The sequence below is a fragment of the Microtus pennsylvanicus genome, chromosome 4 (genome assembly GCF_037038515.1).
Source record: "Microtus pennsylvanicus isolate mMicPen1 chromosome 4, mMicPen1.hap1, whole genome shotgun sequence".
Classification (NCBI taxonomy): domain Eukaryota; kingdom Metazoa; phylum Chordata; class Mammalia; order Rodentia; family Cricetidae; genus Microtus; species Microtus pennsylvanicus.
Genome location: NC_134582.1, coordinates 45957231 through 45971309, shown reverse-complemented (window position 1 = coordinate 45971309; position 14079 = coordinate 45957231). Strand labels below are relative to the sequence as shown.

The 14079-nt window shown below is 43.2% G+C and overlaps 1 protein-coding gene across 8 annotated transcripts in view; it reads left to right on the top strand.

Moving 5' to 3' along the window:
• The first annotated feature begins 1175 nt into the window (after positions 1–1175).
• Positions 1176–14079, top strand: part of Ankhd1 (ankyrin repeat and KH domain containing 1) — a 117657-nt gene continuing 104753 nt past the window's right edge. For all 8 annotated transcript variants that reach the window (XM_075968873.1, XM_075968867.1, XM_075968872.1 and 5 more), the window contains exon 1: positions 1176–1601. In XM_075968873.1, the coding sequence (XP_075824988.1) occupies positions 1311–1601 (291 nt within the window). In that variant the 5' untranslated portion in view covers positions 1176–1310. The remainder of the gene's footprint in view (positions 1602–14079) is intronic.

The following is a 14079-nucleotide window of genomic DNA, read 5'->3' as shown; positions in this document are numbered from 1 at the left end:
ATAACCACCCGGTGGGGCGGGTGCTCACGTTCCCATTTTACAGAGAGTAACATCAAACAAGTAAGTGGCGGCCGCGGACCAGAAATGGCCCGCGAGCACGCCCTCCTCTCCGCGTCCAGCCTTGCGGTCGGATTCCGCGCACCGTTCCACCTTCCTCCGCCGGACAGTTCCCGGGACTGAGGGATGGCGCTGTCCAGCCCGCGGCCGCCATCCCGCCCGAAGGCTGTGCAGCCCGTCCACCCCATGGCGCGCGCGCGCGCGGGCGGGCCCCGAAGCCTCGGGGCGGTCGTCCCGAGCGGCTCCCGGGTTGCTTAACCTCCGCGCGCTGGCTCCAGCTTGGACGGGCGGGAGGCGCCGAGCAGAACCGGCCCGGCCCGCGGAGAGCAGCTCCCGGTCCCCGGTCCCTCCCCAGCAGCCGGAGGCCAACGGGTTAAGTAGCCTCACCTGTCCCAGAGGCGGAGCCTGCCGCGGTGACTGACGTCGAGGGCCTCCAACCGGGAAATGGCAGGAAGACGGGGCTGCGCGGAGACTGACTGCTTCTTTCCGCCAATCCCCGCGCAGCTACTTCCGGCCGCGGCCGCGGCGCCCGAGGGAGAGCGACAGGTGGGAGCTACTTTGTTACCTCGACGCCTCCTGCACCGCGGACGCACAAGACTCTCCGAGCCAAGGGTTAGGTTTACTTCGTATTTTGTTCATTCTTGCGGGGTTTCACTTCAGCCCTCCTTTTAACGAGCGATGGAAATTCCCCGGCCCTTTCCCGTCACCTCAGATGGGGGCGGGACGAACAAGCTCCCCACAGGCCAATTGTACCACGCGACGTCCCGTGACAAAATGACCGACAGTCCCTGGCACCAATTGATTTCCCCATTGTTAGGGTTCCCCCTGAGTGACCGCCGGGCCGACTAATCCGCTTTAAGGTCGTGAGTCGCTAGTCACGGAGGCCGGCCAATGGGCAGAGGCGAAGACCGGAAGTCGGCGCGGGAGGCGGAGGAGGCGGGCGTTCACAACCGCCTAGGCCTGCGCGGGTCAACGCAGCTTGGGGGCCGAGAGCCAGCTAGCAGCGCGTGACGGCGAGCGTGAGCGACAGCTCGCTGTGGCCAATGGTTCGCGGGCGCCTGGGAGTCGCGACCAGTGATGAGTCGCAGGGGCGGGAGGCAGCAGGTTAGGCAGTGAGAAGTTAGTGGCGCTGCTGGGACAGGGGGGACGGAGACGCTTCTTCCTCCTGCTGCTCCTTACCTTCCTGGGATCCGCCGCGGCGGTGGCCGCGAGTGATTCGACGGCGGCGGTGTCCCCGGCTCCGCGTGCGAACCATGCTGACGGACAGCGGGGGTGGCGGCACCTCCTTCGAGGAGGATTTGGACTCCGTAGCTCCGCGATCCGCCCCAGCTGGGGCCTCGGAGCCTCCTCCACCGGGAGGGGTCGGGCTGGGAATCCGCACCGTGAGGCTCTTTGGGGAGGCTGGGCCCGCGCAGGGAGTCGGTGGCGCCGGCGGCGGCGGCACGGGCGGAGGGGACGCGGCGCTGGATTTCAAGTTGGCGGCTGCCGTGCTGAGGACGGGCGGCGGCGGCGCCTCTGGGAGCGACGAGGACGAGGTGTCCGAGGTATAGCTCCAGGACCCTTGTCTCTAACATCGCGTGCGGGAGCCGGGCGATTCTTTGGGCCGGCGGCTCCGCTCTCCCGCCTCCCGGGTGCAGTGCTGGCTGACAGCGGTCGCCTGTGCGACGGCGGTGGCAGCGGGCGCGGGCCTAGCGAGCGCTCTTGCTTGCTCTCCGGCGCGCGTCTGGAGCGGGACGGGTTCCCGTCAGCGCCTGTCGACCCACAATAGGGGAGTTCTTGGCTCGGCGAGCTTCGCGCGGGAACCCGGACTCCGCACGCTGCCTCCCGCCCACCCCGGGTTGGAGATGGGGGAGGGCGGGGTCTTTGGAGCCCGAGTCCCTGCCCTTGGTACTGAGGGAGCCGCAGAAACTGACGGGCGGACGCGGGCAGCTCAGGGAGCCCTCCTTGCTGGTCCTCTGCCTTCCCTGGTGCTTTGCCTGTGCATTTAAGTAGAGCGCTTCTTCTTTTCTCTGTAGTTTGGGGCAGGTGAGTATTAAGTTCTCAGCTTTCACGCTGAAAAGGAGTCACGTGACTGGCTCTTGGACGTTTTGTGAAGTTAGGCAGGAAAAGGAAGTTTCAAGGCATCTTTGAGCTTTGGGATAGCTGGATAGTCGAACGCTGAGGTTTTCAGCCTGGGAGAAGGTGAGGTATCCTACAGACATCTTTTCTTGTGAAGAAAATAAGTCGAGCTTTCATTTCTTTTAGCACATGTGTATATTCCCGTGTGCTCATTTCGGGTGAGAGTAACTTAGGATTGTAGATACTGTCTTTGGTGTCTCGGAGGAAAAGGTGACAAACACATAGTTGTAGCTGTCTGCACACTTTATCGCATGCATATACATGTATGTTACTCTTTTTTTGGCGGTGGTCATGAGAGTGCTGTACTGTGATGTTTTAAGTGCCCAGAATTATTACTTTTTTAAATTCTGACTATGATTTATTGGATGTTTTAATTTAGCCTGTGAGTTGGTATGTAGACTGGGCCGGTGCCTGTATCTCCTCAGTGCTGAATTACAGGTGTGCACCACCATGCCTAGCCAAGTATTTCTTTGTTGGGCCTATGTGAGGCTTGGTTCATCCCTTGTGACTTTAACCTCTGGTCCTGGTGTTAAAGTACAGGAATTTCTGTGTACCATAATCCTGGCTTGTGCATTTGAGAAGACTAAGGAGAAGTTACTGCAAAGTACAGTTAAACACTGTTGTTTCTAGGTCTAAACAGGAGTTTATTTGGACTCAACATTTTACTTTGGGAAAAAAGCTATGTATGTTATCCATCCATATTTTTGAATTTCTCTGTAGGGAAATAAATTCTAAGTCAAGATGAGAGAAGAATTTTACTTGGGTAGTTGGTCATTGCGAGAGTCTGTAGCTCCCTTGATTTTGGGTTTGTGGAAGACTTTATCCGTTCAGTCAAACTTGAGCTAAACTCAGAATACATGTATGTTTAGCTAGGAAATAAAGCAGTGAGTAACTTTAGATTCTAAAGTTTTGTTTCATTTTTCTTTGTAACTTGAAAGGAAGACTGAAAAGGTTGGTTTTGTTCTAAATGTTACAGGAAGGTAGTCTCCTTGATTTGGGGGGCCACTTTGACATAATTGGTATGAATGAGATTAGAAGTTACTGATTTGCTTTTTAATGAATAGTGTTTAAATTTCTTTACAGATAAAAAGTGCTAGTGAACTTCCAAGTCAAATTCCTGTCTCAGTGTTTGTTTCTGTCACACACACATACAAACACACATTTCATACAATGTGTTAAAGCTATGGGTAAAATCTATACATTTTCACCACTTTGTTTATTTTTGAGGTAAGGTCGGTTCTCCCTTTGTCTCTGTCTCATATTTTTGAGGCAGGGTCTTATTGTGTAGCTCTGGCCGGCCTGGACAGGTTTGCCTTGAATTCATAGAGGTCAGCCTGCTTCTGCCTTCCAAATACTGGGATTGAGTATATGTGCTGCCATGCCTAGCTTCATACTTAAAAATAAAATTTGGTCTTATATGTAATAGTGTTTTGCCTTTATGGTGTGAACCACGTGAGTGCCTGGTGCCCAAGGAGTACAGAAGAGGGTGTCATGTCCCTGAAACTGGATTTACAGCTGTTAAGCCACCATGTGGATGCTGGGAATTGAACTGAGCAGTCAGTGCTCTTAACCACTGAGCCATCTTTTCAGCCTCAGAACACCTATTCTTTGTTTTTGTTTTTGTTTTTTTTTTCAAGACAGGGTTTCTCTGTTGACAGCCCTGGCTGTCCTGGAACTCGCTTTGTAGACCAGACTGGCCTCAAACTCACTGAGATCCACCTGCCTCTGCTTCCCAAATGCTGGGATTAAAGGTGTGTGCCACTATGCCCGGCCAGAACACCTATTCTTATTCTCCTGTTTACTTATATATTCTGTGCCACCCCCAAAATGAATTTGGGTATGAGTGTATATTCAGATCTTTTTCTCTGTTTGGACAGGGTTATACATTGTAACCCAGGCTGGACTTGTGTGTGTGCTAGGCAGTCTTCTGTCTGTTCCTCCATTATGTCTGATTGGCTGGCTGGCTTTCCTTCTTTTCATTTTCTTTTAAAAACAACATCAACAACAGAAAGAAAAAAAAACTTTAGTTTTGGAATGTAATCCTCTGAGCTTACAGAGCTTTTTTTGGGGAGATAGGGTGGGGTTCAATGTACATGTAGATTCTTAGCCTGTGGAAAAGGAAAGCTATTTTTGTGGTTTTTCTTTTCTTTCAGAAAAGAAATTCCTGAAATATTTCATACCAGCAGTAAGTTGCAGGTTCTATAGTCTGTTTTTGTGAATGAAATGAACTGTTTGCTTAAGTAAGTTATTTACCTTTTCTATTTTCTCTTTTATGAGCTATCTTGTTGCTTTGAAAGGGATAACATAATATTCTTAGAAAATTACTAACCTATGAAGTATTTGAATAATAATAAAATCCTAATTTTCATATTTCCTAAATTATTTAAGAGGCAATGAATTAGTTGTTACATAGTTGGAAGTGGAGATTGTCTTCTTCCCCATTTGGGGCAGAATGTAAGAAATGAGAAATAAAAGACCCAGTATTGTCTTTGCTGGTTACATTGAAAGGTCCTGTAGTTTGAGGAGGGGATAGGACTATTACTATTAGTAAATTTTTCTTTTTTTCTCCTAATCTTATTTATTATTATTACGATTATTCTGTGTGCATACATAATGCATGTGTGTGCAATAATATTCCTCTGGATATTGTAGGCAATTTGTGGAAGTCAATTCTCTCTACTATTATGAGTTCTGGGGTTTGAACTGAGGTGGTTGGGCTAGATGTGCTTGTTTGCAACTGCTGAGCCATCTCACCAGTCTCCATACATTTTTTTTAAATACAAAAATTATATTATCTTAGTGAATATCATCATTTAGTTATTTGTTTAGTGGCGCTGGGGATTAAACCCAGGGCCTTGCATATGCTAGCAGTATTCGCTAATTACACCCCTAGCATCTCTTTGTAAGATTTGAGATAGGGGCTTACTAAATTGCTCAGGCTAATTTTGAACTTGCTCTTTAGTAGGGATTAAACCTTTTGGGTTTTTTTTGTTGTTGTTGTTTTTGTTTTTTCTTTTCTTCTCTCTTGGTTTTTTGTTTGTTTTGTTTTTTTGAGATAGTCTCACTGTGAAGCCCTGGCTGTCCTGAATGTCCTAAAACTTCATGGAGATCCACCTACCTCTGCTTTGCAAGTGCTGGGATTCCCAAGTGCCTAGGCCACCACACTGGACTTAAAACTTTTAATACTTCTGCTTCAGCCTCAGTATTAAAAGGTCAATGCCACCAGATCTAACTATTATGTATGGTTTTAAATATTGAGAATATCTGTTTTGTATTTCTTCAGGGTTATTGAATCTCTTCCTTCTCCACATAAATCCTTGACTAGAGGAGTCAGAACTTGCATTTGATAATAGAGATCAGGTTAAAAATTTCTTAGAGCTAGGTAAATTCAGTGAGTTAGGAGAATGAGTCAGAAGAATCAGGAGCCAACCCCAGTTTCATAGCAGAGCTAGCCTGAGCTACAGCTACATGAGAACCTGTCTCAAACAAAACCCATATAAGTCAATTTAAATTATCTTTTAAAGATTTACTTTTATTTATATGTATATGTGTACCTGTATGCTAAATTTGTGGTTTTTTTAGAATCCCTAGAACTGGAAGGCAGTTCTTTCTAATTGTGGATTCTAGGATCTGAATTCAAGTCCTCTGTAAGAGTAGTCCATACTCTTAACCACTAACTAAGCCATCTCTTCTTACAAACCAGTTTGTTTGTTTATTATGTATACAATATTCTGTGTGCATGTCTGCAGGCCAGAAGAGGGCACCAGACCTCTTTACAGATGGTTGTGAGCCACCATGTGGTTGCTGGGAATTGAACTCAGGACCTTTGGAAGAGCTCTTAACCACTGAGCCATCTCTCCAGCCCCCTATTTTTTTTTTTAACATTATTTTACATTCATGAGTGTTTTGTTTGTATGTATCTGTGTGCAATGCCCAACAGAAGCCAGATGAAGACATTGGAACTCCTTGGGACTGGAGTTATTACAGACAGCTTTGAGCCACCATATAGATTCTGGGAATTGAACCTAGATCCTCTGGAAGAGCAGCTATTCTTAACCACTGAACCATCTTTCCAGCTCACAAACCATTTTTTGTTTGTTTGTTTTTTTGAGACAGGTCTCACTATGTAGCTTTGACTGTTCTGGCACTCACCATGTGAGCTGGCCTCAGACTCACAGAGACCCCTCTGCCTCTGCCTCCTAGTGTTGGGATCAAAGGCGTGCATCATTACGCCCAATTACAAACCAATTTTTTTTTAAACATTTTAAATGCCATATTCTGTTAATCTTTTTTTTTAAAATATTTATTTATTTATTATGTATACAATATTCTGTCTGTATGCCTGAAGGCCAGATGAGGGCGCCAGACGTCTTTACAGATGGTTGTGAGCCACCATGTGGTTGCTGGGAATTGAACTCAGGACCTTTGGAAGAGCAGGCAATGCTCTTAACTACTGAGCCATCTCTCCAGCCCCTACAAACCAATTTTTGAATGTAAATTTTAGAGTGATACCTCTGCCCTTTTAACAGGTTTGAAGAAAAAATTCCTAAAGAAAGGACTTTTTAGATTGATATTTTTAAGTTATCTCTCATAAGAGTATGCATATATTTGAATAATTTGTGGCAGCTTTTAAAATTATAAAAATGGTGTACATACAAATAAGCTTTAATACCAGACAGACAGATTTCTGAGTTCAAAGTCAGCCTGGTCTATATACTATATATTGAGCTTCTGACCAACCAGGGCTACACAGTGAAAGAAAAAAGAAACTATGGGGAGGGGGAATTATTATGGGGCTTACGGTATAGCTCAGTGGTAGAGTAGAACTCTTGACTAATGCACATCTATCTCTGGGTTCAAACTCCATTAAAGGGAAAAAAGGTTAAAATTATTATAAACTAAACAGTTTCATGAAGAACAATTCAGCAGTCTAGACAGAAAAGATAATATAGAAAGTAAAAGTTTCCCACCTCAACTAGCCCTTCAACTCACATTCTTTAAGGTAGCTAATAATAGTCTTTTTCTTTTAATAACTGTATATCATATTGACAGTTTTTAAAGCATGTGCTATATTTACAATTTTGTAAAAGCACAAAGATACTGAATATGGACCTGAAAGTTATTTTAGCAGAAGCTTTGTAGGAAGAGAAAACTTCCTGAAAATTACTTTTAGATTCAAAAGCACAGGCTAGATAGTTAGGTCAGTAGTTAAGTCAAAACCACAGATCATAGGTTTTTTTTCTTCCACTGGCAAAAGAGCTAGTTAATTTCTTTTACAGTTATTTAGTTATTTATTACATAATACAGAGCAGAGTTTTTTAGTAGCATACTGACATTTTGGGCCAGATTCTTTGTTGTGAGGTCTCTCCTATGCATTAGCAACATCTGTATCTATCCATTAGATGCCAGTAGAAACCACATAATTGAGATAGACCCAAATTCTTCAATCATATGATGCCTTCTGGGAACAAAATCACTCTTGCTTGAGAACTGCTAGTATAGACGTCACACTTGTCAGGGATGGCAATTTTGTCATGAATACTCTGTATTCAAACTTTAGGTAAACAAGGTGACTCACTGCTTTTAATAGCATCTCAAGGCTTACACATAACCTGAACAAGAGAGAAATAGAAGGTACTGAAAAGTTCAATGTAAGTTTATTGGTTAAAATAACTTTTACTTTAAATATTTTCAAAAAGTTTACCTCGTTTTCATGAAAGTAAACATACAAAAATTGTTATGCGGACTTTTAGTGTGTTCAAGACAGAAAAGGTTTTATTATATAAATACCAGTGATAAAATAGGAAATTTAACTTTGTATTCTAGTGTGTAAATTTTGGAGACATTGGAAATATTAAATGAAGAGGCTATGTGGAATTACTGTAACTGTTCTTTACTTCAAGAGTATCAATCTTGGACAATATTGTTCTGTAAAGCAATAAGACAGCATATAAATTAATGCATTGGATGTAATTATATGCGCTATGAATTTAGAGCAATGTAGAACCGGTTAATGTGAGTGGAAGAAGACCGTATTGTGAAACGAAGTATGAGAGTTGTTTTTGTTGTTGTTTTTTTTTTTTTTAAAAAAAAGCATATTTAAACATATAACATGTAGTTCATAAATATAATAAAGGACAAGTAATGAATTCCTGTTTTCATTTTTTTAATGTTCTTTTAGAAAATTGTGTGTGTGAGAAATCAGAGGGAAGAAAGGATGAGGAAGGAAATCCATGACCCATTCCTGAATGTGAAGGTCAGAGGACAACTTTTGGAAGTTGGTTCTCTCCTTCCATTTGGAGATCTGAATCCAATGCAGGTGTTAGGTTTGTGTGGCAGTGTTTTTATCTGCATAGCCGTCTTTGTTGTCCCTGTCTCCCTTTTTGAGACAGTGTCACATATACAGTCTAGGTTATCCTGGAATTTAGAATTGTTGTGCCTTTAATCCTTAAATGCTGGGATTACAGGTGTCTATCCCGTTTCTCTTTTTCCCTCAGTTCCTTTCTTCCATTGTAGTTTAGGATGACTTTGAACCTGTGCTCCTCCTCCTGGAGCTACAGGTGTGGACAATCACCCAGCTCTCTAGTCTTGGAGGAGGCACAGGGTCTTGCTTTGTAGCCCATGCTGGTTTTGAACTCTTTAAAAAAAAAAAAATAAACCCAGAATCTTTCTCTAGTCCTAACTGTCCTGAAACTCCATATGTAAACCTGGCCAGCCTCAAATTCAGAGGTCCTCCTGTCTCCTTAGTGTTGGGATTAAAGTCACCATGCCCAGCCTAGCTTCGAACTCCTTCAGCCTTGGGAATGGAATTACAGACAGGGACGTGCTATCATGCCCAGCCTTGGATGGTTGTGAATAATGCTGCTGTGAACATAGGTGAACAAATATCTCGTTTAGATACTGTCTTTCATTTTTTGGATATATGACCAGAAGTGAAATTCTTTTTTTTTTTTTTTTTTTTTTTTTTTTGAGAAAAGGTTTCTCTGTAGCTTTGGAGCATGTCCTGGAACTAGCTAGCTCTTACAGACCAGGCTGGCCTCGAACTCACAAAGATCCGCTTGCCTCTGCTTCCCGAGTGCTGGGATTAAGAAATTCTTTTTTTAAAAGATTTATTTATGTATGTATTTTCTATATGAGTGCTCTATCTGCATGTACATCTTCGTACTGGAAGATACTTGATACATTATAGATGTATAATGTTACTGTGTGGCTTGGAACTCAGCTACTGATCTTTTGGCATTGTTTGCTCATTTTTTGGCTTTTTTTCAAGACTTACTTTTAATCTTAAATATGTGTCTGTGGATTCTGATTGTGAGTGTTTGTGTCAGTGGAGGCCAGACACATCAAATTTCTCTTGAGCTGGAGTTAGAGGTGTTTCTAAGGTGAGTGCTAGGAATAGAACTCTGATCTTCTGCAAGAGTGGTATGTGCTCTTAACCACTCAGTCATCTCTCTAGTTCTACTGTTTATTCATTTTTTACAGAAGAAACTGTTTAGTGGGTGGGACTTCTTCATGAACTCATCTTTCATAAGAAAATTCCATAGTTCTAGGCTGGGAATGTATCTCAGTTGGTAGAGTGCTTGACTAGTATAATAGGAAAATCTGGATTTATCCCAGCATAGCATTAAACCAAGCTTGGTGGCGCAAGGTTATAATTTCAGTACTTGGGAGGTAGAGGCAGGAGGATCAGAAGCTGAAGGTTGTCCTCAGTGCATACTGAGTTAAGAGTTCGAAGACAGTGGGGGCTACAATGAACCCCATCTCAAAAGAAAGTAAAATAAAAATGAAAGAATTCTAAAGGTCCCTGCCCGTGACTTAGAATACATGGAAGCTAAGGCAAGAAGATCATAGAATGCCCAGGCTAGCCTGACCTATACATCAAGGAATTGAAAGATAAGGGTGGATGAGGAGATAGCTTTAAAGTGTTTGCCAGGCAAGCATGGTATTCTGAGTTAGATCCCCAATATCCACGTAAAAAACCAGAAGTGGCAGTGTGTGTTTATAATTCTACCCTGGGGATGCCAAGATGGGTAAATCCCTTGGAGCTTGCTGGCTGCTACTTAGCCAGCCTAGCCTAGCCCAACTTAATTGGCTGTTATTCCCAGGCCGCAGTGAGGCCCTTTTGTCAAAAAACAAAAACAAAAACAAAAAAACTAACAAACAAACAAAAAAACCAAACCAACAAAAAACCAAGGTGTATGATGCCTGAGCAGGAAGGGCATCTAAGATTGTTCTCTGACCTCCACCTCTTAACTTCCCTTCCTAAGCAGCTGTTCTTTTGGTAGAGTACTAACCTAGTGTGCATGGATCCCTGGGTTTAATCTCCATATAAACTAGACTTGATGATGTACACCTATAATCTCAGCACTTTGGGGTAGAGGCAGGAGAATCTGAAATTCAAGGTTGTTCTTAGCTACTTAGTGAGTTACACAAGACCCTGCCTTAAGGTAAAACAAAACAAGAATTGGTGATCATATCTTAGTGGTCTAGTACTCTCATATCCTGTGCAAGGCCAAAGATCTGTTGTCTTTGTAAAAAGAAAACAGAAAAAGTCTTTCAAGAGGTTAAGTCCTGGATAACTTATTTAAGATTTCTGGTAAAATGGTTGCTGTCAAACCTGATGACCTGAGTTCAATTCCTAGAACCTGTGTGTGGAAGGAGAGAACTGATTTGCACAGTTGTCTTTTGACTTGCATTGTATACTATGGGACACAGAACACACACAGAGCAAAAAAATTTTTTTAGTTAAAATGAATTTTGGTTGGTTAAATATCCACCCATCTGTTCAGGGAACTGAAACCTAGGGTCTTGGACATCCCGGGAGAGTGCTCTGTGAATGAGCTATATCCCTAATTATTTTTTTTAAGGTATCATTTCATATTGTAGTATTGTTCAGGCTGTCCTAGAATTTACAGCAATCCTGTTTCAGCTTCCCAAGTGTTGGGATTATAGGCATAGCAACGATGCCTGACTCCCAGCTTTTTATCTTTTTCTTTGTGGTACTAAGGATTCCAGCTCTCAGCTCAGGCTGTCCTTGAACTCAGTTCTAGCGAACTTTGAATTTCCTGCCTCAACTTCCTAGGTATCTGAGATTACAGGATTATACTACCAGGCCTTGCCTGATGGTATTTTTGAGTAGATTTATTTATTTAAGATCATCTTATTTGTTAAGCTTTATGCTAGGCTTTAGACGAAAAAAATATTTTCTGCTCTTACGGAAATCGGTATTATTCAGTAATAGGAATATTTCAAGGAATGAGAAAACTTTACTTTTACCTGTCCGTTTAAACTCCTTTCAATATTAATAAGTTATATTGTGTGTCCCAGGAATGTTGCAATTTAATTACCTCGTCATATTTAATTTTGTTATGGCTTTGTGACAATCCAAGATATCAAATTCAATGTATAATTCTTGCTGTGCATTAATTGGATGATTCCCCCCTAAAGGTAGGGTTTGAGTCTTTACTTGAGGCCATGGATGGGCATTAAGAGGTGGACCTACCTATGGGCTAGAGATGGCTTGGTAGTTAAGAACATGGATTGCACCGGGCTGTGGTGTCACACACATTTAATCCCAGCACTCTTGAGGCAGAGGCAGGCGGATCTCTGTGAGTTCGAGGTCAGCCTGGTCTACAAGAGCTAGTTCCAGGACAGGCTCCAAAACCACAGAGAAACCCTGTCTCGAAAAAAATTTTTTTTTTCACAACACGCTATAGGACTCTATTTTTAAGTAATGTCCAGAATAGGCAGATCCACAGGGACTGGGCAGGGGTCACAGCTTCTAGGGGCTCGGGGAAGGGGATGGGCCATGGGTTTTCTCCGGGGATAGTTTCCTTCTGGGATGAGAGGACGGCTCTGCAGTGTGCAGTGGTGATGGTCACACAATAGTTTGAATGTGTAAATACTAGAAACTACTAGTTCCTCTGACTTGAGATGGTTAATTTTATGTTATGTGGATTTCACCACAAAGAATGCAGAGTGGGAAGGGATGCTTTTCCTTTTATTATTTTATTCTAATTTAGCCTGGCCTGTATGTACCACCATGCTTGATTTACAAGGTACTGGGGATGGGACCGGTGTCCTTATGCGTATTAGGCAAGCCCTTAACCAACTGAATTACACCTCCAGCTCTTTTATTTATTCTTGTTCACCCAAGATAGGGTTTTGCTATGTAGCCCTGGGTAGTCTGGAACTCTACTACTACTGGGTAGCCTTGAGTTTGCAGCAAGTCTTCAGCCTCTGTCTTCTCAGTGCTAGCCAACAGCAGACTAGGCTGATATCTTTAGGAAAACAAAAGTCAAAGAAACAAGCGTCCCCAGGGCAAGATATAGGAGCAGCACCTGGCCTGGCCAAGGATGCCAGGGAGGAAATGATCTCAGGGAGGGAAGGCAAGAGGCAGCCACCACACAGCCCTTCAAGGGTCCTAAAGCTAGCCTTGCCCTCAGCTGACAGATGGCCTCTCTCATAGTCTCTGTCTCTCTCTCATTCTCTCTGTCTCTCTCTCTCTCTGTGGTTTTTCAAAACAGGGTTTCTCTTTCATAGCTCTGACTGTCTTGGAACTTGCTTTGTAAACCAGGCTGGCCTCGGAACTCAGAGCTCCACCTGCCTCTGCATCTCCAAGTGCTGGAATTAAAGGCACCACCATGCCCAGGCCTACGGGCCTGTCTCTTAATGGATCTCTCTAGTGTCAATGCTGCTGAAGCTACTTCTTTTTTTTTTCCCATGATATTTATTGAGCTCTACATTTTTCTCTGCTCCCCTCCCTGCTTCTCCTGCTCCCCCTTCAACCCTCCCCTAAAGTCCCCATGCTCCCAATTTACTCAGGAGATCTTTGTCTTTTTATACTTTCTACTTCCCATGTAGTTTATATCTATGTAAGTCTTTCTTAGTGTCCATATTGCTGTCTAAGTTCTCTGGGATTGTGGTTTGTAGGCTGGCTTTCTTTGCTTTATGCTTAAAAACCACCTATGAGTGAGTACATGTGATAATTGTTTTTCTGTGTCTGGGTCACCTCACTCAAAATAATGTTTTCTAGTTCCACCCATTTTCCTGAAAAATTCAAGCTGTCGTCATTTTTTTCTGTTGTGTAGTACTCCATTGTGTAAATGTACCACATTTAGGTTGTTTCTAGGTTCTGGCTATGACAAACAAAGCTGCTACGAACATAATTGAGCACATGTCCTTGTGGCACAATTGAGCATCTTTTGAATATATACCCAAAAGTGGTATTATTGGGTCTTGAGGAATGTTGTTTCCTAATTTTCTGAGAAATTGCCACACTGACATCCAAAGGGGTTGTACCAGTTTGCATTCCCACCAGCAATGCAGGAGTGTTCCCTTTTTCCCACAATCTCTTCAGCTTAAGCTATCATCAGTGTTTTTGATCTTGGCCATTCTTACAGGTGTAAGGTGAAATCTCAGAGTTGTTTTGATTTGCATTCCTCTGATGACTAAGGATGTTGAACATTTCCTTAAGTTTCTTTCAGCCATTTTAGATTCCTCTGTTGAGAGTTCTCTGTTTAGGTCTGTACTCCATTTTTTTTTATTGGATTATGTGATCTTTTGGTGTCCAGTTTCTTGAGTTCTTTGTATATTTTGGAGATCAGACCTCGACCTCTGTCTGATATGGGGTTAGTGAAGATCTTTTCCCATCGAATTTTTTTTTTTTTAAAAGAAGAGCATGGCTTGCTCTTCCAGAAGTCCTGAACTTTATTCCCAGCAATCACATGGTAGCTCAAAGCCATCTCTAGTGGGATCTGATGCCCTGCCCTCTTCTGGTGTGCAGACATACACGCAGGTAGAACACTCATACATAAAATAATTTTTTAAAAAAAGAGGTGAACTGGGCTGGAGAGATGGCTCAGAGGTTAAGAGCACCGCCTGCTCTTCCAAAGGTCCTGAGTT